The 25,707-nt window shown below is 45.3% G+C and overlaps 1 protein-coding gene across 1 annotated transcript in view; it reads left to right on the forward strand.

Annotated features, from left to right (window-relative positions):
• LOC143803750 (cytochrome P450 2F2-like) overlaps window positions 1-25,707 on the forward strand; it is an 84,018-nt gene that overhangs the window by 26,136 nt on the left and 32,175 nt on the right. The window contains exons 3-4 of the mRNA XM_077281523.1: window positions 14,056-14,218; window positions 23,323-23,472. Coding sequence (XP_077137638.1) covers window positions 14,056-14,218; window positions 23,323-23,472 — 313 coding nt within the window. The remainder of the gene's footprint in view (window positions 1-14,055; window positions 14,219-23,322; window positions 23,473-25,707) is intronic.

Here is a 25,707-nt window from a genome sequence, read left to right on the forward strand (position 1 = left end):
GGTATATACTATATACAGGAACAGATTACCTACAGGTATATAGTATATACAGGAGGAGATGACATACAGGTATATGCTATGTATAGGAGGAGATGACATACAGGTATATACTATATACAGGAGGAGATGACACACAGATATATACTATATATAGGTGAGATGACACACAGGTATATACTATATACAGGAGATTACATACAGGTATATCTAATATATAAAGCTAAATGTGTGTATGTATGTATGTGTGTATGTCCGGGATTGGCATCTGCACCGTCGTAGCTACAGCCACAAAATTTTGCACAGTCACACGTCTGGACCCCGAGAGCGTCATAGGCTATGTTGTGAGGTGAAATTTTAACCCCGCGCGTTCCAATTCACCAAACAATTTTGCCCCTATCTACATAATGGGGAAAAAGTGAAGGGAAAAGTGTTGGAGGAAAATTGACAGCTGCCAGATGTGAACAATGGGGACTTAAAGAATGAGAGCGATGGCGCCAAAGAGTATATACCGCACAGTTGCTAAGGTGGGGCCCCGACATGGGATACTCACCACACACGGGGATATGAACACACACACAAAATGCGCCACACACTACCACGTGCTTGAACACATATACCACCCTCAGCACACATTTCACCACACACACACCAACCTCGCCACATAAAAGTCGAAACACAAAAGTCACCACTCAAAACTCGCCACGCGCAAAACTCGCTACATGCAAAACTCGCCATATGCAAAACTAGGCTCACGCAAAACTCGCCACACGTGCAAAACTCACCTCATGCAAAACTTGCACACACAGAAAAATTGCCACATGTACAAAAGTTGCACCACATGCAAAAGTTGCCTCACACAAAACTTGCACATACTCAAAATGCACCACACATAAAACTCGCCACGCGCAAAACTCGCCATGCACAAATCTTGCTGCACACAACTTGCTACACTAACCTGTCACATGCAACTCGACACACAAAAAGTTGCTACACGCATGTCACCACACAAAACTCATCTCACAAAAGTCGCTACACGCATGTCGCCACACGCAACTCAACACACACAACTTGACACATGAAACTCGCCCTAAAACACACACAAGTCTGGTATTATCCTTCAAAAATAAAAATCTGATTAATAAGCAGACAAACTACAAGAGCAACAATTGTACCATATAGGAAATACGGCAGCTGTCAGTCACATGACCTGTCTATTATGTGTATGTGTGAGCTAATATATACTGCCAGGGGGGAGGGCTTCCTGTTGGCTGGGGATTTATCAGGCTGCCAATAGCAACCAATCACAGCTCAGCTTCTATTTTGCTACAGTTAATTAATCTGAGCTCTGATTGGTTAATATAGGCAACAAAGACATTCTCAGTATAACAAAGCTAATATATGTTAAGAAATGCTTCTATTAGCTTAGTTTTTGCCTTTTAATAATTACATTTCTATCTATTTGTTTTGTGGTTTTTGTGTGCAGAATAAATTTTTGTTAACACATTCTATTTTGCTAACAGCAGTCATTAACCCGGGCGAAGCCGGGTAGTACAGCTAGTAGCAAATAACAGAGCTGAGGGAGGCAGATTTCTTAATGGCACATAGAAGGAGTGGGCTACAGTAAGACAAAGCGTAAAACGGTCTTAGAGGTTTAGAGAAGTCCTATACTGACCAGGAAAGGACACAGGGTGCTCATTGCAGTGGAGGATAACCAGTCTGAAGGCCAGAGTTGGGAAGCTTAGAAGTACTCTGTTCAATTGCAACTATACCATCGATATAAATGTATAAGAAGTTTCATGCATGTTATCAAGTGTTGAAACCCTGTTTGAGGAATTCCATGAAAAATGTTTTTATGTTTTTAAAATGAATCGTGGTCTCACTGATTCAATCAAGCCACTTGTGGCCTAAAAACAGGTAAGCAGCAAAACCCTAGAATGCGCACATATTGAGGAGTACCAAAAATGGGGGTTTGGGGACCACAAAACAAACCTCATCACGAGAGGTCCTTTACATCATGTCAGTAATCCTGTAGGTTGTATCAGACCACAGTGACAATTATAGTTAATTGGATCATTAAATATCATATTCATCTTGTCAGGAAGCGGAGGGCAGTCAAGTGCGTAAGTACCATAGCAGTAGAGTGGAGTGGAGCTTATTTTGTAGGACCACTCCATAGCTTGTACCAAAAATGTTCTAGAACTTTAACCCAATAATCATGAGAAAAAAATGAAGTGGGTGAGCAAACAGACACCAAGTCCTCATTGCCCATGTGTGGTAGATTTAACTAGCAAGAAGAAGTCCCTCAATTTCAAGTGTACCCCTAATTGTACATTCTCCACAGCTACAGGTGGAGCTTCTTGCTATTTAGTCAGATTACTTTGCATGTTGGGGAAATAATAGGAAGCCTTTTAAAAATTTATCTGCCATGAACCTTTGTCCACAGGATGGATTTCTGCTCACTGGTTACCGTCTTCTTGGTGATTCTCATTACCAGTGTGTTGGTTAACTATACAAAGATTTTGTTGGGGAAATCTAAGCTGCCTCCTGGACCAACTCCTCTTCCCATCATTGGCACTCTTCACTTGATGAACTTCAAAGATATTGTAAAGTCTCTAATGCAGAGGTCCCCAACCTTTTTTGCACCAGGGACCGGCTTTAAGCAAGACCAGTTTTCCATGGCCCGGTGGGGGTGGGGCAGGGGCGGGGCTTTGGTCATATGGGGGTGGGGTTATGGAGGGATGGAGCTTAGTGCATACTTATCATATAATTATGACATTTATAATGAGAATGTGATTCAACTTACCATAGGTTCAGAATGAGTGGGAGCACCATTATTGCCCCATAGCTGTGCCATATAGTGCTCTGCACCATTATTGCCCCATAGCTGTGCCATATAGTGCTCTGCACCATTATTGCCCCATAGCTGTGCCATATAGTGCTCTGCACCATTATTGCCCCATAGCTGTGCCATACAGTGCTCTGCACTGTTTATTATTGCCCCATAGCTGTGCCATACAGTGCTCTGCACCGTTTATTATTGCCCCATAGCTGTGCCATACAGTGCTCTGCACTGTTCATAATTGCCCCATAGCTGTGCCATATAGTGCTCTGCACCATTATTGCCCCATAGCTGTGCCATACAGTGCTCTGCACCGTTTATTATTGCCCCATAGCTGTGCCATACAGTGCTCTGCACTGTTCATAATTGCCCCATAGCTGTGCCATATAGTGCTCTGCACCATTATTGCCCCATAGCTGTACCATATAGTGCTCTGCCCCATAGCTGTGCCATATAGTGCTCTGCACCGTCCATTATTGCCCCATAGCTGTGCCATATAGTGCTCTGCACCATTATTGCCCCATAGCTGTGCCATATAGTGCTCTGCACCATTATTGCCCCATAGCTGTGCCATACAGTGCTCTGCACCATTATTGCCCCATAGCTGTGCCATATAGTGCTCTGCACCATTACTGCCCCATAGATGTGCCATATAGTGCTCTGCACCATTATTGCCCCATAGCTGTGCCATACAGTGCTCTGCACTGTTTATTATTGCCCCATAGCTGTGCCATACAGTGCTCTGCACCATTATTGCCCCATAGCTGTGCCATATAGTGCTCTGCACCATTATTGCCCCATAGCTGTGCCATATAGTGCTCTGCACCATTATTGCCCCATAGCTGTGCCATATAGTGCTCTGCACCATTACTGCCCCATAGCTGTGCCATACAGTGCTCTGCACCATTACTGCCCCATAGCTGTGCCATATAGTGCTCTGCACCATTATTGCCCCATAGCTGTGCCATATAGTGCTCTGCACATTCCATAATTGCCCCATAGCTGTGCCATACAGTGCTCTGCACTGTTTATTATTGCCCCATAGCTGTGCCATACAGTGCTCTGCACCGTTTATTATTGCCCCATAGCTGTGCCATACAGTGCTCTGCACTGTTCATAATTGCCCCATAGCTGTGCCATATAGTGCTCTGCACCATTATTGCCCCATAGCTGTGCCATATAGTGCTCTGCACCGTTTATTATTGCCCCATAGCTGTGCCATATAGTGCTCTGCACCATTATTGCCCCATAGCTGTGCCTGTTGTGAATTTGGATTCTGGGCTCCCCCGGTGGCTACTGGTGGAATTGAACTGGTGTTTTCATCTTCTCTGTTCACCTGTTCCCATCAAGATGTGGGAGTCGCTATATAACCTTGCTTCTCTGTTAGTTGCTTGCCGGTCAACAATGTTATCAGAAGCCTCTCTGTGCTTGTTCCTGCTCCTAGACAACTACTAGATAAGTTGGACTCTTGTCCATGTTTGTTTTTGCATTTTTGTTCCAGTTCACAGCTGTAGTTTCGTTACTGTGTCTGGAAAGCTCTTGTGAACAGGAATTGCCACTCTGGTGTTATGAGTTAATGCCAGAGTTTTAAAGTAATTCCTGGATGGTGTTTTGATAGGGTTTTCAGCTGACCATGAAAGTGTCCTTTCTGTCTTCTGCTATGTAGTAAGTGGACCTCAAATTTGCTAAACCTATTTTCATACTACGTTTGTTATTTCATCTTAATTCACCGCCAATACATGTGGGGGGCCTCTGTCTCCTTTCGGGGTATTTCTCTAGAGGTGAGCTAGGACTAATATTTTCCTCTGCTAGCATTATTTAGTCCTCCGGCTGGTGCTGGGCATCTAGAATCAACGTAGGCATGCTACCCGGCCACTGCTAGTTGTGCGTTAGGTTTAGTTCATGGTCAGCTCAGTTCCCATCTTCCAAGAGCTAGTTCCTATATATGCTGATGCTATGTTCTCTTGCCATTGAGAACATGACAGTTTGACCGGCCCACAAAGTGTTAATTGTTTGGGCTGAAGCAGGAGAAAAAGAAGTGTTTAAGGGAATTTTTTTTTTTTCCCCCTCAGAGTTTTGCTGCCTAGCCCTTAATTGCTGTCTAGCTGCTTCTTACCTCCTCTTAACCCTTGAATGGCTCTGTGTCCACCTGTTTGTAATGGATCTTCAGAGTGTAACTGCAGGTTTGAATAATCTCGCCACGAAGGTACAAAATTTGCAAGACTTTGTTTGTCATGCACCTGTATCTGAGCCGAGAATTCCTTGGCCGGAATTTTTCTCGGGGAATAGATCTGGGTTTCAGAATTTTCGAAATAATTGCAAATTATTTTTGTCCCTGAAATTTCGCTCTGCCGGAGACCCTGCACAGCAGGTCAGGATTGTGATTTCCTTGCTCCGGGGCGACCCTCAAGACTGGGCTTTTTCATTGACACCAGGGGATCCTGCGTTGCTCAATGTGGATGCGTTTTTTCTGGCCTTGGGGTTGCTTTATGACGAACCTCATTTGGAGCTTCAGGCAGAAAAAACTTTGATGTCCCTATCTCAGGGGCAAGATGAAGCGGAAATTTACTGTCAAAGATTCCGTAAATGGTCTGTGCTTACTCAGTGGAATGAGTGCGCTCTGGCGGCGACTTTCAGAGAGGGTCTCTCTGATGCCGTTAAGGATGTTATGGTGGGGTTCCCTGTGCCTGCGGGTCTGAATGAGTCCATGACAATGGCTATTCAGATCGATAGGCGTTTGCGGGAGCGCAAACCAGTGCACCATCTGGCGGTGTCCACTGAGAAGTCGCCAGAGAGTATGCAGTGTGATAGAATTCTGTCCCGAAGCGAGCGGCAGAATTTTAGACGGAAAAATGGGTTGTGTTTCTATTGTGGTGATTCTACTCATGTTATATCAGCATGCTCTAAGCGCACTAAAAAGCTTGATAAATCTGTTTCCATTTGCACCTTACCGTCTAAGTTTATTCTATCTGTGACCTTGATTTGCTCTTTGTCATCTATTACCACGGACGCCTATGTCGACTCTGGCGCCGCTTTGAGTCTTATGGATTGGTCCTTTGCCAAACGCTGTGGGTATGATTTAGAGCCTTTGGAGACTCTTATTCCTCTGAAGGGGATTGACTCCACCCCATTGGCTAATAATAAACCACAATACTGGACACAAGTAACTATGCGTATTAATCCGGATCACCAGGAGATTATTCGCTTTCTGGTGCTGTATAATCTACATGATGATTTGGTGCTAGGATTGCCTTGGCTGCAATCTCACAACCCAGTCCTCGACTGGAGAGCTATGTCTGTGTTGAGCTGGGGATGTAAGGGGGCTCATGGGGATGTACCTGTGGTTTCCATTTCATCATCTATTCCCTCTGAAATTCCTGAGTTCCTGTCTGACTATCGTGACGTCTTTGAAGAATCCAAGCTTGGTTCATTACCTCCGCACCGAGAGTGCGATTGTGCCATAGATTTAATCCCGGGTAGTAAATACCCAAAGGGTCGTTTATTTAATCTGTCTGTGCCTGAACATGCTGCTATGCGAGAATATATAAAGGAGTCCTTGGAAAAGGGACATATTCGTCCATCGTCATCGCCCTTAGGAGCCGGTTTTTTCTTTGTGTCAAAAAAAGACGGCTCTTTGAGACCATGTATCGATTATCGGCTTTTGAATAAAATCACTGTAAAATATCAATACCCATTGCCGTTGCTGACTGATTTGTTTGCTCGCATAAAGGGGGCCAAGTGGTTCTCTAAGATTGACCTTCGTGGGGCGTATAATTTGGTGCGAATCAGGCAGGGGGATGAGTGGAAAACCGCATTTAATACGCCCGAGGGCCACTTTGAGTATTTAGTGATGCCTTTTGGTCTTTCAAATGCTCCGTCAGTTTTCCAGTCCTTTATGCATGATATTTTTTGCGATTATTTGGATAAATTTATGATTGTGTATCTGGATGATATTCTGATTTTTTCGGATGACTGGGACTCTCATGTCCAGCAAGTCAGGAGGGTTTTCCAGGTTTTGCGGTCTAATTCTTTGTGTGTGAAGGGTTCTAAGTGTGTTTTTGGGGTACAGAGGATTTCCTTTTTGGGATATATTTTTTCTCCCTCTTCCATTGAAATGGATCCTGTCAAGGTTCAAGCTATTTGTGATTGGACGCAGCCCTCTTCTCTTAAGAGTCTTCAGAAATTTTTGGGCTTTGCTAACTTTTATCGTCGATTTATTGCTGGTTTTTCGGATATTGCTAAGCCATTGACCGATTTGACTAAGAAGGGTGCTGATGTTGCTGATTGGTCCCCTGACGCTGTGGAGGCCTTTCGGGAGCTTAAGCGCCGTTTTTCCTCTGCCCCTGTGTTGCGTCAGCCTGATGTTGCTCTACCTTTTCAGGTTGAGGTCGACGCTTCTGAGTTCGGAGCTGGGGCAGTGTTGTCGCAGAAAAGTTCTGACTGCTCCGTGATGAGGCCTTGTGCCTTCTTTTCCCGTAAATTTTCGCCCGCTGAGCGGAATTATGATGTTGGGAATCGGGAGCTTTTGGCCATGAAGTGGGCTTTTGAGGAGTGGCGCCATTGGCTTGAGGGGGCCAGACATCAGGTGGTGGTATTGACTGACCACAAAAACTTGATTTATCTTGAGACCGCCAGGCGCCTGAATCCTAGACAGGCGCGCTGGTCATTATTTTTCTCTCGGTTTAATTTTGTGGTGTCATACCTACCGGGTTCTAAGAATGTTAAGGCGGATGCCCTTTCTAGGAGTTTTGAGCCTGACTCGCCTGGTAACTCTGAGCCCACAGGTATCCTTAAGGATGGAGTGGTATTGTCAGCCGTTTCTCCAGACCTGCGGCGGGCCTTGCAGGAGTTTCAGGCGGATAGACCGGATCGTTGCCCACCTGATAAACTGTTTGTTCCTGATGATTGGACCAGTAGAGTCATCTCTGAGGTTCATTCTTCTGCGTTGGCAGGTCATCCTGGCATTTTTGGTACCAGGGATTTGGTGGCAAGGTCCTTCTGGTGGCCTTCCCTGTCACGAGATGTGCGAGGCTTTGTGCAGTCTTGTGACGTTTGTGCTCGGGCCAAGCCTTGTTGCTCTCGGGCTAGTGGATTATTGTTGCCCTTGCCCATTCCTAAGAGGCCTTGGACGCACATCTCGATGGATTTTATTTCAGATCTGCCTGTTTCTCAGAAGATGTCTGTCATCTGGGTGGTGTGTGACCGTTTCTCTAAGATGGTCCATTTGGTTCCTCTGCCCAAGTTGCCTTCTTCTTCCGAGTTGGTTCCTCTGTTTTTTCAAAATGTTGTTCGTTTGCATGGTATTCCTGAGAATATCATTTCTGACAGAGGGACCCAATTCGTGTCTAGATTTTGGCGGGCATTCTGTGCTAGGATGGGCATAGATTTATCTTTTTCGTCCGCTTTCCATCCTCAGACGAATGGCCAGACCGAGCGGACTAATCAGACCCTGGAGACATATCTGAGGTGTTTTGTGTCTGCTGACCAGGATGATTGGGTTGCTTTTTTGCCATTGGCAGAGTTCGCTCTCAATAATCGGGCCAGCTCTGCCACTTTGGTGTCCCCGTTTTTCTGTAATTCGGGGTTTCATCCTCGATTTTCCTCTGGTCAGGTGGAATCTTCGGATTGTCCTGGAGTGGATGCTGTGGTGGAGAGATTGCATCAGATCTGGGGGCAGGTGGTGGACAATTTGAGGTTGTCCCAGGAGAAGACTCAGCTTTTTGCCAACCGCCACCGTCGTGTTGGTCCTCGGCTTTGTGTTGGGGATTTGGTGTGGTTGTCTTCTCGTTTTGTCCCTATGAGGGTCTCTTCTCCTAAGTTTAAGCCTCGGTTCATCGGCCCGTATAAGATATTGGAGATTCTTAACCCTGTTTCCTTCCGTTTGGACCTCCCTGCATCCTTCTCTATTCATAACGTTTTTCATCGGTCATTATTGCGCAGGTATGAGGTACCGGTTGTGCCTTCCGTTGAGCCTCCTGCTCCGGTGTTGGTTGAGGGTGAGTTGGAGTACGTTGTAGAGAAAATCTTAGACTCTCGTGTTTCCAGACGGAGACTCCAGTATCTGGTCAAGTGGAAGGGATACGGCCAGGAGGATAATTCTTGGGTTAATGCATCTGATGTTCATGCCTCTGATCTGGTTCGTGCCTTTCATAGGGCCCATCCTGATCGCCCTGGTGGTTCTGGTGAGGGTTCGGTGCCCCCTCCTTGAGGGGGGGGTACTGTTGTGAATTTGGATTCTGGGCTCCCCCGGTGGCTACTGGTGGAATTGAACTGGTGTTTTCATCTTCTCTGTTCACCTGTTCCCATCAAGATGTGGGAGTCGCTATATAACCTTGCTTCTCTGTTAGTTGCTTGCCGGTCAACAATGTTATCAGAAGCCTCTCTGTGCTTGTTCCTGCTCCTAGACAACTACTAGATAAGTTGGACTCTTGTCCATGTTTGTTTTTGCATTTTTGTTCCAGTTCACAGCTGTAGTTTCGTTACTGTGTCTGGAAAGCTCTTGTGAACAGGAATTGCCACTCTAGTGTTATGAGTTAATGCCAGAGTTTTAAAGTAATTCCTGGATGGTGTTTTGATAGGGTTTTCAGCTGACCATGAAAGTGTCCTTTCTGTCTTCTGCTATGTAGTAAGTGGACCTCAAATTTGCTAAACCTATTTTCATACTACGTTTGTTATTTCATCTTAATTCACCGCCAATACATGTGGGGGGCCTCTGTCTCCTTTCGGGGTATTTCTCTAGAGGTGAGCTAGGACTAATATTTTCCTCTGCTAGCATTATTTAGTCCTCCGGCTGGTGCTGGGCATCTAGAATCAACGTAGGCATGCTACCCGGCCACTGCTAGTTGTGCGTTAGGTTTAGTTCATGGTCAGCTCAGTTCCCATCTTCCAAGAGCTAGTTCCTATATATGCTGATGCTATGTTCTCTTGCCATTGAGAACATGACATGTGCCATATAGTGCTCTGCACCGTTCATTATTGCCCCATAGCTGTGCCATACAGTGCTCTGCACTGTTCATAATTGCCCCATAGTTGTGCCATATAGTGCTCTGCACCATTATTGCCCCATAGCTGTGCCATACAGTGCTCTGCACATTCCATAATTGCCCCATAGCTGTGCCATACAGTGCTCTGCACCGTCCATTATTGCCCCATAGCTGTGCCATATAGTGCTCTGCACCGTCCATTATTGCCCCATAGCTGTGCTGCTGCTGCTGCAATAAAAATAATAAAACACATACTCACCTCTCTTGCAGCTCCTCGGTGCCATCTTCCCGGCGTCTCCCTGCACTGACTGATCAGGCAGAGGGCGGCGCGCACACTATATGCGTCATCGCGCCCTCTGACCTGCACAGTCAGTGAGGAGAGACGCCGGGAAGATAGAGACAGCGCTCGGCGTGTGGGAACGAGGAGAGGTGAATATGAGATACTTACCTGCTCCCGGCGTCCCGCTCCTTCCCCCTGCCTGTCTTCGGTGCCGCCGCAGCCTCTTTCTCTATCAGCGGTCACCGGCACCGCTTCATTAGAGAAATGAATAGGCGGCTCCGCCCCTATGGGAGGTGGAGCAGCCTATTCATTTCTCTAATGAGCGGTCCCACGTGACCGCTGAACAGGGGCGCCGCGGACCGGCTGAAAAACCCCAACGGCCCGGTCCCGGTCCGCGGACCGGCGGTTGGGGACCTCTGCTCTAATGGATGTGAGTAATGCTGAAAATGACACTTAGCAAGCAGTAAGGATTCCTAATGGAAATCTGTGGATAAAAAGAAATGATGACGACATTTATGTAATGTTTAGATGATGCTTAACTCCTTTACCCCCAAAGCCTGTTTTCATCTTAATGACTAGGCCAAATTTTACAATTTTGACCAGTGTCATTTTGTAACATAACAACTCTGGAACTCTTCAATGCATCCCACTGATTCTGAGAACGTTTTCTCGTGACACATTGTACTTCATGATAGTAGTAAAATTTGTTTGATATGACTTGCAGTTCTTTGTGGAAATATCTGAAATTTATAGAAAAATTTTAAATTTTGCAATTTTCAAACTTTTAATTCTTATGCCTGTAAATCAGAGATTTGTGTCACACAAAATAGCTAATACTGTAAGTAACGTTTCCCACATGTCTACTTTACATCTGTATCATTTTGGAAACATATTTTTTTTTGTTAGGAAGTTAGAAGGGTTAAAAGTTGACTCGCAATTTCTCATTTTTCCAACAAAATTTGCAAAACGATTTTTTTAGGGAACACATCACATTTGAAGTGTCTTTGAGGAGCCTATATGAAAGAAAATACCCACAACTGACACCATTCTAAAAACTATACCCCTCAAAACTACATTCAAGAAGCTTATTAACCCTTCAGGTGCTATACAAAAATTAATGGATTGTGGAAGGAAAAAATTAACATTTAACTTTTTTTCACAAACAGTCTACTTTAGGCCCAATTTTTTTCTTTTCACAAGGGTAACAGGAGAAAATGCACCATACAATTTGTCATGCAATTTCTCCTTTGTACGCAGATACCCAATATATGAAGGAAAACTACTGTTTGGGTGCATTGCAGGGCTTGGTAGGGAAAGAGTGCCATTTGACTTTTTGAACGCAAAATTTGCTGGAATCATTAGCGGGCGCCATGTTACAATTGGAGAGCCCCTAATGTGCTTAAAGAGTGGAAACTCTTCACAAGTGACCCCATTTTGGAAACTAGACCCCTCAAGGAATGTATCTGGATTGCTGTGCAATTTCTCCTGAGTATGCCCTACCCCGAATGAGGAAGAAGAACACTGTTTGGACGCATTGGCAGGGCATGGAAGGGAGGAAGCACCGTTTGACTTGTTGAACTCACAATTTGCTTAAATCATTGGTGGACACCATGTTGTGAAATTTTAGAATGCAGAGTACACCAATACCCCATATGTGGTCAAAAACTACTTTTGAGGCACAGTGCAAAGCCCAGAAGAGAAGAAGCTCCATATGATCTGATCCAGCTGATCTGGCACCTACGGGGTTCTGCCAATGTGACATGGTACCTGCAAGCCATAACAGTAAAATCAGTACTATAAGTACTGATTTTACTGTTATGGCTTGCAGGTACCATGTCACATTGGCAGAACCCCGTAGGTGCCAGATCAGCCAAAACCTCCATAGGTGACCCTATTTTACAAACTACACCTCTCAATGAATTCATCTAAGAGTGCAGTGATCATACTGACACCACAGGGGTGTCACAGAATTTGATACCATTGCGCAGTGAAGAAAAAATAATTACACTGGCACTAAAATTTGTCACACAATTTCTGCTGAATGTAGAAATACCCCATATGTGGCTGTACAGTACTGCTTAACCACACGGTGAAGCCCTAAAGGATGGAGTGCTATTTACCTCCTGGAGCACAGATTTCCCTAGAATAATTTGCGGACTCCATATACAGAGCAGTTAAGTGCTAGAAGTGCAGAATCCCCCTTCACATTTTGGAAATTATACGCGTTTGGGAATATATCTGCAAGTGTAGTAACGATTTTGACACCATGGGTGTTTTCCAGAAAGAAGCAGCAGTGGATGTTGTTGAGTGAAAATTTCAAACTGGCATTGTAGTGTCCGCACATTGTAGTGCCCAGTACATTATGCCCAGAAGGCACACAGCCAGGAATGACTGGCTGACCAGATAAATGACATGCTGTGGTCTGGAAAGACGCGCCGCATGTCGGTCTCTGTAGGTGAGCCACGGGCGTCGATGCACGCATAGTTGACATGGAATTTCTTGAAATCCCTTCCACTATGCTGTAACATCTAGACACTGCAGGTTGGATGCTGCGGATGTACGTAGCGTCCAACCCACAGTGTTTACTGACCATGTGCATGTTCCCTTATTAGTCAAATATAAAGTGCTGCTAGAAATATCTTCTGGTGACTTGACTCTTTGCCATGTATATTATCAAATTCATGTGTGAAGTGACTTTGTCATTTTGAATTAAAGGGTTTATCCAGAATTATTTAACTTTTTATCACAGGCCTAAGAACGAACAGACAGGTAGTTGTTAACTACCTGCCTGTTGTAATTATAGCATAGATGGTTAGCACTCGACCATGTAGAGAAAAGGTGCTAGTGAAAAGGAACCAAAGATTCCGTAAGTCCAAAATAGATATAGAATCACTGCACTCAATAGATAAGTATGCTTTCAAGTGAATAAATTTTATTTACGGTGGTGGATGAAGCGACAGTATTTTGACGTTTCGGCCGAACTCCGGCCTTTATCACATAGTCGCCTTTAAGGTCACCGAAAGATTATTGGCACCGTTTATTGGGATATCTCAAATTGCTGATATATATCCAGTTTAGTGGATGATCCAGGAGGGGTTTGTAGCAAGCCAAAGGAGCGCTGTCCTGACTGTGGTGCTTGAGAAGAAATAGGAGGCGCAGTAGTCTTGCTGGAGCCACAGCGTGCTCGTGTAGTATATGCGTACTGCACTGGAGGAGGAACAGGAACGGCCAGCCAGAGGAGCGCTGTCCTGACCGTGAACACTGAGTAGGATTGGTGGCGCAGTGGTCCTGCGGGCACAACGGCGTGCTGGTGCACACACGCTGCAAACCCCTCCTGGATCATCCACTAAACTGGATATATATCAGCAATTTGAGATATCCCAATAAACGGTGCCAATAATCTTTCGGTGACCTTAAAGGCGACTATGTGATAAAGGCCGGAGTTCGGCCGAAACGTCAAAATACTGTCGCTTCATCCACCACCGTAAATAAAATTTATTCACTTGAAAGCATACTTACCTGCCTGTTGTGCCCGGAGTCGATCTCTGATGGCACATAGTGGTTACAGACTGCTCCTGTTGGCGATTCGGTGTCTTCTGCTGATGTCATGTTGTCAGATCAGTGGCTTTTTTTCTGCGCTGCTCTGTTGATGGGCGTCACTGCCGATGTCATGCTGATTGACAGCTGGGATCCCTGCTGTCTAAATGTGGGGGGCTGGCTGCCTATCATCATGATATTGGCAGTCACAGCTCATCAACAAAGCAGCCCAGAATAAAAAGAGCTGATCTGCTGAAGCATCAGAATCACCGCAGGAGTGGTTCGTGATTGATTGCGAAGAGGCAGGTATTTAGTTTTTGCCTGTTGGTTTTTAGGTCCATAGTAAAAAATAATACTCTTGGATAACTCCTTTATTAGCTTGTCATGTTGAATTATTTTTCCGGTTTCCCTTCTAGTTGTCGAAAGAATATGGTGACATATTTACAGTATATGAAGGGAACAAGCCGGTAGTTGTACTATGCAGTTACAAAGCCGTTAAAGAGACTTTCATTGACAGAGCAGAAGAGTTTAGTGGTCGAGCTTATTGTCCTTCGTTCTCTGACTTTACCAAAGGAGACGGTGAGTATTGAACTAGGTTTCATTTAGTTTGATCCAGGTGGCTCTAACTTTTCATACTTGTTGAATGTTTGATGGTTGATTTTTGGAGAATATTTTTGCCCCTCATCAGCAATCACGTATTGCCAAGGAACATCTGTCCTTGCCCTCTATAACTAAAATCATCTGGTGCATTCTTTTCTTTTACTGCGTTGATGACTGAGGGGATTATAGGTCCGTGTATGCTTGTTAATATAGACTCAAGAGACCCTTTTTTGTGGTAGATGCTAGTTGAGGGCTATCCTCTTTACAGCACTTAAAGGGAACCTGTCACCCCCGTTTTTTGAAGATGAGCTAAAAATAGCATTAAATAGGGGCAGAGCTGGGCGTTACATTGGTGTCTTTGTGTGCCTTTATTACCCACCTATGCTGCCGAAATACCTTTGTAAAGTTGCCGTTTTCTGCTGTCACTCACGCTGGTCTGGTCCTATGGGCGTGGTGACAGCGCTGTTTCTCCCCCAGAATCCTGCTCATCATTACGTTGGTGGCGTAGTGGTGTGCGCATGTCCAAAGAGAATATCCACTGCCCAGGAGATGAAAAACAGCGCAATCTGCGCTATTCAGCCGTTTACCAGTTTACCAGAGCCATCTTTTTTGTGGCCGCGCGTGCGCAGATGGAGCGCTCTGCTGCCCGGGGCTTCAGGAAAATGGCCATGGGATTCCGCACGTGCGCAGATGGAGATCGCGGCGGTCAATTTCACGTTACCTGTCCGCACCCACACCCAGGAGGCACGGTGGCACCCCTTAGAGGCTAGGGCATGATAGAGTCAGTATAAACTGCCTCAAGCCACCAGTCATACGAGTTTGTCCTATCCTATACGGGGGACAGAGAGAGAGACATTACATCAGTGAGGACCTTATGTGAAGCCTTAGGCAGTAAGGAACTACAACACCACGGCGCTAGAGGAAGGCTACTGATTTCCACCTGGACAAGGGGACTCTGGACTTGCCTCATAACCGGCCGGACTCTGCCTACCCTGTGATCTGGTACCCCTGGACTGTGGATGCTGAAGTCCTCAGTAAAGGTAAAGAGACTGCAACTTTGTGTCCTTGTTCTTCTCGGCGCCTCTCACCATACCACCATCTACACATTGGGAAGCCCTGGGGATACACTTCACCTGTGGGAAGGTATACCATCTAGCTGCCATAACATCACCCCAGCGGAGCCCTTAAAGCAGCGCCGGTCCCCCTGACCGAATACCACAGGTGGCGTCACAAACATTTCCCCTTTAAAGACCTTTCCCTTTTACACGGACGTCCCAGGGCCACGGACCGGGTCAGTCACCGTGACATCCCCCTGTGAATCGAAGGACCCGATACCGAGTACCCCATGGCCCTTGGGGTGCTCCAACTTGGGCGTCACGAACAGGATCTACTCAAGCCCACAAATTGGGTCATGTGTGCTTAGAGACTGTGCCAGAGCTGTGCCTAACTGTTTTGTGCTTAAAGACTATGTGACTAATGAACTGTGACTTGCCTCCAAAAATTCCCACCAAAACCGCCGCCATTACAGCGCCACGAGGAGTGCAGGAGAAGGGCGTGCCAACATGAGAGGAGGCTACCAAAGTCACGCCGGGAGTGATTAACTCCCCCTCCGACTGGTGCTACGTGACGGAGACGTGCCCATCAGCCAGGGAGGTCCGCCTCCTGATTTGCAATGGCGGGAACCAGAAAATGGAGGAGCAGCGTGCATGTGCGGCCGCAGACCGAGGAGCAGGGATGGCGACCAGCGGGTACCTGAACGACGACGAAGTGACCCAGGACCATCCCAGGCGACCGGAGGTGAACCCGGACTCGTCGCTGCAGGAGGATCCGGAATTCTGGGAACCAGAGGTGGAGGAGCTGAGCCACCAGCTCCTGGTCGCAGAGCTGACCGCGGTGAAGAAATGGAAGTCGGCCCTGAGCAGGAAGATCGTGCTGGAGGAGTCGCAGTACGGGCAGCCGCTGACTCCAGCATCCTCATCAGCGGAGCGGACCGGCATCGATGGAACCATATTAGACACAGGTACCGAAAGCGACCCTGCTCCAGTGACCGGTCATACTCCAGCAACCGCTCTCCCCCCCCAGCCATTAGTCCTGCTTCAGTGACAGTTCCTCTCCCAGACTATGACCGGACCCCAGCCTTTGCTCCGGCTCCAGTGACTCCCCACACCATTGACGAGACACTACTACCGCTCCTAGCATCAGTGGGAATACCGCTGGATGTGAGCCCTGAGGGGGTGATCTTTCGCTGGGACGCTCCGGGAGCCAGGTTGAATGGGTCCTGGGAGAGGCCCAAAAGGGAGGATTCTATATCGGGGCCCTCACCTGGGAGGAATATCGATGATGCCTGATATTACAATGGAAAGAAAGAGAGGAACAGGAAGCCCAACGTAAAGCGCAGAGCCATAAAACCAAACGATGTAATAGGAGTCCGGTGAAGTGGGGGATAGTAGTAGCCTTTCACCCGAAAAGGGGTTGGGGCTTCATTCAGGAGTCGGGACTGCAGGCAGAAGTCTATGTCACCAGCCGTGATGTGGAATCCCATCTCCGGGAAGGACATCCTGACTGAGATGTGTGCCGAGGGGACCACGTGACCTACACCTGCCACTGGACCAAGAAGGGCTGGTATGCCAGGAACATTAAGCGATGTGCACCTGCAGTAGCGCCACATGGTGCCAAAACTAAGACCACCAGCGCTATCCCTCCAGCCTCTGAAACAGCAACTCCTCCAACTAACACTACTACTACTGTGTGCATAATCACCACCACTGAAACTGCCGCTGTGGCAAAAGCTAGAGCTGACATCCGTACTCAGGCAGCTAACGACTTGACCATACATGAGAAGCAAACCGATGATGTTGGTATAGCATCAGATGAGGACTCAACAAACCTTCCCTGGCCAAGAAATGTTCGTTACCGGCTGATGCCTTGCAAACTACTGTAAGAGAACAACCAAAATCTTGAACTGACTGTACATAGTTCACCATTAACTGTTTGCCTTTAGCTGCTAAAGTTTATTCAACCCGAGCTGGGTTATTCTTTAAAGGGGTCCCATGTTAAAGGGCTCCTGTGTTTTGCACAGTTATCTTCTATTTAAAGGACATTTGGATCATGGACAATGAATGGTCCACAAACTTTCAATTGCACATTGTTGGCACCCACAAGGTGCAACTTGATTCTGCCCACTTGCCGGCGTGGGTAGGGCTGGACTTTATTGTAAATAGTTTGCATGTTCTTAAAGGTGCTGCCTACTGGTTTTGCAAAAGAAGCTTTTACCAAGACTGCTTCTACAAGGCTGCTGCTAATCTTGCTGTGAGAACTGCTTTGTTTTACAGAGACCTGGAGAAAAACCCGTTGGCGCGGCAGGATTCTGGGTCTGGATATACACCTTGTAGCCTGCCCAAAGCCAACGTTGGGGGTTAATAACGGGTTCCTCGGATCGTTGCTGCTGTTACCACGTTAATAACTGACTTGAGTATTGATGCTTAGCACTACCTCAGTAAAAGAGACTTGAATACTGTTTAAACCCTTAAAGGGAATGTTTAATTGTTGCACTTGACAGAGTATATTAAAGTGTTAATATAGCTAATATAGTAATGAAAGCTGAGATTTGAATTTAGAATGATGTTCCATATAGCTGATAATGAGTATTGATATCCTGATACACTCTTGAATAAAATAAGATAGAGAAAATAAAGTAACCCGCTGGGGTTGGACAGGAACTTTGCACTTAAAGAAGAATAAAAGTAATAAAATGTTGATTTGCACTTTTGAAGCCTTAATAGATAGTATACCCATAGAGGGTACTTGTGTTTCATAGCTGGTTCATAGTTATAGTGTTCTATTACCAAATAGTGTGCGCACAATGTAAATATGTTTTGTTATGCAACGTTCAAGTGTCCTCACCTCCCATAAAGGGAAGCATCAGTTATATTAACTTGTTTTATTGCATTCAAAAATTTGTATGTCTTTTGCTAACCTGCAACTGTTGTTTTCTTTTCCCAGTTTAACCGTGTGGGGGAAGGGGGGGTAGTGCAGCGCTACGGGGTCCTGGTCGGTGCAGTAATGTCATCTTCCTCTAGGGGAGAGTGATGTAACGTTTGGAGGCAAAGAAAGACAACTGCATCCAGGTATCACAAACATGCAACACATCACATTTCACACTCCAGGCCACCAGGGGGAGCTCTTGCTCCTATTTATTAGGTCACTCCCCACATAGGTAAAGCTGGTTGCCTGTAGGGAAAGTTAGTTAGTTGCTGGCTGAGCTTTGCTCAGGTAGTTGGTCCCTGACAGGGGTGGGATCCTGTCAGAGAATGAAGGAGAAATGACATGGAGCTGTGCATGCCCTCAGAGCTGCAGCTCCCAGAAAGAGACATCAAAGGCAGAACTGTAGTGCAGAGAGGGTGAAGGAACTCAGAGCAAAGGAGTGGATACCAGAAGGGGACCAGCCCTACACAGGCTGCCTCCTTCTGAGGCGCAGAATCCCGGTAGCCGGAACACCGAGGGAGCAATGACCCTTTATGCCTTGCTCCAGAGACCGGCAGGACAGCTAATTTCATGTTACCTGTCCGCACCCACACCCAGGAGGCACAGTGGCACCCCTTAGAGGCTGGGGCATGATAGAGTCCCTATAAACCGCCTCAAGCCACCAGTCATACGAGTTTGTCCTATCCTATACGGGGGACAGAGAGAGAGACATTACATCTGTGAGGACCTTATGTGAAGCCTTAGGCAGTAAGGAACTACAACACTAAGGCGCTAGGGGAAGGCTACTGATTTCCACCTGGACAAGGGGACTCTGGACTTGCCTCTTAACCGGCCGGACTCTGCCTACCCTGTGATCTGGTGCTCTGAACTGTGGATGCTGAAGTCCTTAGTAAAGGTAAAGAGACTGCAACCTTGTGTCCTCGTTCTTCTCAGCACCTCTCACCATACCACCATCTACACACTAGGAAGCCCTGGGGACACACTTCACCTGTGGGAAGGTATACCATCTAGCTGCCATAACATCACCCCATGCGGACCCCTTAAAGCAGCGTCGGTCACCCTGACTGAATACCACTGGTGGCGTCACAAACATTTCCCCTTTAAAGACCTTTCCCTTTTACACGGACGTCCCAGGACCACGGACCGGGTCAGCCACCGTGACATCCCCCTGTGAACCGAAGGACCCGGTACCGAGTACCCCACGGCCCTTGGGGGGGGCGCTCCATGAACAACTCCAATGAAAAGTTGATTATACTTACCATAGAAGAAGAGTTCATCAGCAAACAAATGGATTGCAGCTGGCCGCAATAATGAGCAGGCAAACTAGTTTGCAGCAATGATTCACTCTGATGCAGCTGAGTTTTAGTGTGAACAAATCCAGAGAAGAGTTCTTTTGGTTATTACAGCTGATCAAGGATTAGTTACAGATCTAAGCCAGAAAGTAAATGCAGATTGCAGAAACAAACAGGAGTTTGCAAAGAAGATTGCCAGGTGGGAGAACTGGAGGTACACACTCTAAAGGTAACTGAATACAAAGCTTACTTAATGCTCAGGCACAAAAGGCATAGAGTTAAGGTGTCAGAAGAAATTGCCAGGCAACTGGAGAAACCCAATATGGAGCACAGCAAAAGGCGTCAGGCATAGGGGAATGGAGCAGAGCCCAGCTTGATTTTGTGAGTTACAAAGCTTTTGTGACAGACCTATAACAAAAGTTTTGTTATTGAACTGAATCTGGTGAATCTGGTTTCTTCACTCACTTCCAAAGGAAATGTTTTTCTACAAAAAAGAGACAAGTGATTTTCTGTGTTGAGGAAAATAAAAAAGTGCTGTGGTAGCAGAGATATGCATTATGTGCCTGCCTCCGAGGTCCCACCTTCCTCCTACTTCCTTCCTACTGTTTTACATGCTTAGTTCATGCTCTTTTAGAAGCTGCTTAGACCTGTTGCTCTAGAAAGAATTCATACTGCAACAGTATTTACAAACACTATTTAAGCATGATGAGACGAGCAGAGAAGCTCACACAGGAAGGGTGTTCATAAATAGTGTTTGAGTAGGGATTATTGCTAGAGCAGCAGTTCAAAACAGCTTCTAAAGGTGCATGACAAAGCAGTTAAAACAGAACTCTCAGAGCACCACATGAAGACCCCCCACCCACAGGCCACCCCGGAGCACGAGCATATCATTGACTCCAAAGTGAAAATAGAGATTAAACAGCAACCACTGTAAGTACCACAGCGCCGTATCGTGTCTCCAATGCCAGGGGTGCTTAAGAGGGAAGATAGGTTGCACACACGGCATAACACTACAGTGCTGCAGCGCAGGCGCTACTAGGTGGCGAGAGAGTGGTCAGACAAGCTGGGTCACGAACGGACAGGAGATGCAGTACCAGGGGAAACAGCAATACACGTGGTCAGGTATAAGCCAAAGAAGTTGGAGCCAGTCGGGAGCAGAGATGCCAGAAACGTGAGACAGAAAACAGGTGAGAGGACAAGCCGGGTCACATACCAAAGGTCACAACATGGGGAGCACACAGCAAGACGAGCGGGGAGCAGGAATGGGAAGGCAGGGGAACTGAGTAACCAGGGCAGAGGACAAATCAGGGTGTAATGGGTCAGTCGCTCAAGCCAGGTGCAAGAACTATATCTGACCTGGACTGAAATAGCAAAACAGATCCCAAAAGGCAAAGAAGGTTAAACCCCGCATGACCAGACCAGGGAGAGAATAGCAAGAAACAAACCCCGGCCTGGATCATGACAACCACTAGACGGATTTCATCAACCAAGGTATCGTTGTAATCAGTATAACCGCACTGACCTGACATTGTCTGTAGGTTACTGTGCACATTCCTGCTGAAAGGTTCCCTTTCCATTGCAAAACACAAAGAATTTGCTAATGCTAACATACATGGTTATGAAGGGGTTTGACCACAATACATATCAATGAATTGCTAAAAAAAAAATAACAATATTTACCAATTGCATGTTATTACAGGGGATCTTTCTCTTGATGCTACAATATAAACTACATCTACTACCAAATAACTGAAACGGTCAGACATGTTTATCAGAAAGAGACTCCACTCCAAATGGTAAATGAAAAATCAATCTGTATAGTCTGTATTTTTACTTAATAAACAGTTAAAAAAGGCTACTGCAGAGAAAATACATTCCGTTCATATCTTATTGAGAAATTAGTGTGCCTCCCTCTAGTTAAATATTTCCCTGAGGCTCAAATTGCCTCAAAATAACAGGCACTAGACACTGAATGGACAAAGAAGCACTTAGGAGAAAATGTTAGGCAGAAAAGGAAAATAAGCACATAATAGTTACCACCAGACCCCGGACACTGGTTCCGCACTATGGCTTCTTCAGAAACACACGTGGTCTGAGTATGGCTTGTGGTCTCTGGACCATTAACGGGTTTTATGAAAGCCCTTCAAGGTCTATACTTGGACCATGTTTCACAGATGTCTCAATTCAGCCTGAGTATTGTTCTGTTCCTAAGAAGCCATGCCACACAATTAAATGAGTTGTTCCCTTTCAATTAAATTTCTCCCATGGCTGCAGTTTGCATAAAAAACCAAACCACACGGTACTCACCTTCATTCGGTCCACCAGCAATAGTTAAGATCGGACCCCTTGACGTGCGTTTCGCACTATGGCTTCTTCAGAAAGACACCCTTTCTGAAGAAGCCACAGTGCGAAATGCGTGTCAGGGGGTCTGATGGTAACTATCATGTGCTTACTTTCTTTCTATGCCTAACATTTTCTCCTAAGTGCTTCTTTGTCCATTCAGTGTCTGGGGTCTGTTAAGTTTCGATAGTGTTCTGATGTTTGGTTTATCTTTTGGTATCTTTATCTATATCTATATACAGAACTTTCAGGCCTACAGTATATGGTTTGAGTCAGTTTTCTCTGGATTATATACCCTTCCATTAAACTGAACCTATCTTGATCAGATGTTCTAAATCCTGGTATTATATCTAATTACCCCACTAGGGGAAAATATTGCTCATATTCTAAGTGCAGTTCTATTAACCCTTTTTCAGGCTTGTTTTTTTATAATCTGTTCTCATACATGTCTCTTTATGTGACCTATTTTCATCTTCTTATTCAATACTATTTACAATTTTTAGAACATTTGGAATATTTATTTTGAGGCAATTTGAGCCTCAGGAAGAATATTTAACTTGAGGGAGTCACACTAATTTCTCAATAGGATATCATTGGAATGTTTTTTTCTCTGCAGTAAACTTTTTTTTAACTATTTCTATTCTGTATACACTCTGAATAAAGATTTACTTTTTATTCACCATTTGGTGAGGAGCCTCTTTATATTGGATTTTTTTTTTACAATAATTACTAAATAGATTTCTTATACCTTATGAGGCTGGTGTACTTAGTTTTGAAAAACCATATAAAAATTACTTTGTAATTGTGATATTAAAACAAACATTTTGTGTAGCTAAAAAGTAAGAGAGTTCATGAATTTAAGTTTACTCAATCTCCGGCTGCCCAGCCTGAATGAAAGCTGCATCTTCTACTGAGCAGAGTGAGGTCTCAGCAGGAAAGAGGGACACTGAGGATCTGTCAGTCAGACTAGGTGGACAAAAATTTAGTTTTAACCTTCAAAAAGTATTATACAGCCATGGATTTACAAAGAAATGTCCAAGACATCTATTTAATAATTTATGCAGTTTGTTTAGTGAAGTCAGATGGCAGGTTGGCCTTAAGGAACAATCCAGTGAAGAGATATAGCACTATCTGAAAAGATAAGGCATCACCTAGTGTCAAAAGGGTATAGCCATAAGCATGACCACCTGATGAGCCAGTTGCTGGGGGACACACATCTTCAATGTTTCTTGGATAAACATAGATTTGTTCAATTTTACATTTTTGGAGGTAAAATAATTATTATTTTGAGAAAGCTACACTTCATTTTACATCTTCATTGCGATTATAATCTTGACAATCGCTTGATCTCTGTGAGTCTGTATGGTCTAGAAGTGTTATAAAAAAGTAAAGAATTTTTGGTGACTTCGGTGCAGTTATAAATAATTGGGCTCAATATGGAATTTTCTGTTCTGTTGTTTTGCGCAGAGCTTGCTTTCAGTAACGGAGAGAAATGGAAGGAGCTGAGACGTTTTTCCACGCTCACGCTGGGTAGTTTTGGAGTAGGAAAGCAAAGCTTTGAGGAGAGAATACGGGAGGAGGCTTTGTATCTGACTGAGGCACTGCGAAAAGCAAATGGTAAGGTCAAAATTCTCTTTATTCTATACTTACTGTAATATTTTCCTCTATTTTATTGATTTCCAGCTTAGATTTTTTTATGCACGATACAACTATTATTTTTATGTTGATTGCACACAACTGATTATTGTTTTACCATTGGTAAAAATAATCATGAACTTAAGGCTGTCCCAATATTAAATTGTGCCATGTGTAGGGCGGTCTGTTTGCGTCTCCTCCACCCATATAGTACCATATCAAAAGGTGTGTAAAGAATCACATCAAACAGTGCCCAAATACAGAGGTGTATCTAGGTTTTCTGACACCCGAGGCAAGAATTCAGATTGGGTCCCCCCTCAAGTACCTACAGTATGTGACTTGTACACTTAGTCTCGTGCCGACGAGCTGTTTTCCCTAATTTTCTCAATGTTTAGTGAAAAACTGAGCGAAGCAGAAAGAGAAGCTCATTGTCACATGACCGTATGAAAATCACATATGAGTGAAGCATCCATGTGATGACTGCTGGAACCAGCGAGCTGAATCCTGACAGTGAGTATATTACACGCTGTTAGGATTGGCTGCAGGGCTTCATTTTATAATTAAAGGGTGCATCCAGGTTTGAGATGAACATCTTCAGTCACTATAAGTGGCTGAATTCTCACAGCACATGCACTGCACACTTTTAGGATTCTCTCTTGCTGGTGGCAAGAGTGGATGGTCACGTCAGCACCAGACATGTCTGGCATCGTTCAGTTCATTTTCATTGAGTGAGGCCATGTATGTCTAGTTGGCACGTGACCACATGTAGGCAAATCGCTAGCACCAGAGAATCCTGATAGTGTGCAGTGCACACTGTGAGAATTGAGAGGTCTGCAGTCACATAGAATGACTGCAGACTCATCTCAAACTCTTACAACCCTTTTAATGCTCCTAAAATAAATACAAATATGGGAATTAGTCAGCATCACAAAAAAAAAACATCCAGGTACCTTATGTTTTCTCTGATTGGAGTCTTTTTCTATCTTTTCTTACTCATCTTGTCCAGACTCCATGATGACTTTTCACAGCCACAGCTCGTCTCTGCAGACTTCCATCTTCTCCAGTCGTCTGCAGCACATCCCAGTATGATACCTTTAAAGATAGTAGTGTTAGGGCTGGCGGAACGCACCGAGTAAATAGTGTAGGGGTTGTACTCGCTCAGGTGCGGCAGATGACACTCAGGAGACACATTCCATTAAAAGTTCACAGGTTTATTACTCCATAAACCACGTGGAAACATAAACAAACGATATTCAGTCTTATATCAGACAGATGCATCCTCAAAGTCCATAGTGGAGCTCTGCTCTCTCTCTATGGGTACATGGGCTGTGCTATGTCCAGCACGTAGGCTCTCCAGCCTAAATATGGTCTCTGTGTGCTGATCAGGACATCTGTCCCCACTGGAAACTATCCAGCACACAGGCCACTCTGCAGTGTCCAGCCAGGACACATGGAAGTGTGTCCATCCTGACAGACTTCCAAACACTCACTCCCATGTGCCAAACACACCTCCATTATGTAGCCTGAAACCACACCCATTGGTGAGGTAACATCACATGATTAGACATGTGGTTATGACATCACCACAGGTCCTGAAACAAACATAGATAGGCATGGTTATGCCCCTTACCCAGGGGTGAGGTATATGGGTAGCCAGACCCTCTCATCTCTCATAGCTATCCGCAACCTGGACCCAAATATACTAAACAATTCCTTATTGCTTTATGTGCATTAAAGAAAACACTCTGGGTTCATCACAGCGACAAGCCTTCTCTGTGATACATACCTCCCGTCGACTATACAACCTTTAGCCACGCTACATACCTCCCCCCTCTGCCTAAAGCCGTGGGGCTTGGCACTTGTCCTAAACCGACTAGAGACCCCTCTCTGTCGTCCCTGACAGTCAAACCGTCTGTCTAAGTCAGGGCCTGTTATTGAACCCTTTTTTCAGCATTTGTATTCCCTTTCCATCACATCCTTTGATAACGATGACCCCTTGTCATCTCGTCTGCTACAGGATCTGCTGCTTAGGTCACTAGAGAGCAATCCATCCACTTTTCTGTATGTCCTCTGTTAGCTTTAGCTTGAGGACTTCCGGTCTTACGCAAACTTCTTCACCTCTCTGGCAGCTGTTTATTAACCTGCAGTCTCTCAAGTCTCAGCTGCTCTACCTCCCTTAGGTATGCCATGCGATATTCCAGGAGCATGTGGATATTC

This window comes from Ranitomeya variabilis, chromosome 2, assembly GCF_051348905.1.
Source record: "Ranitomeya variabilis isolate aRanVar5 chromosome 2, aRanVar5.hap1, whole genome shotgun sequence".
Taxonomy (NCBI): Eukaryota; Metazoa; Chordata; class Amphibia; order Anura; family Dendrobatidae; genus Ranitomeya; species Ranitomeya variabilis.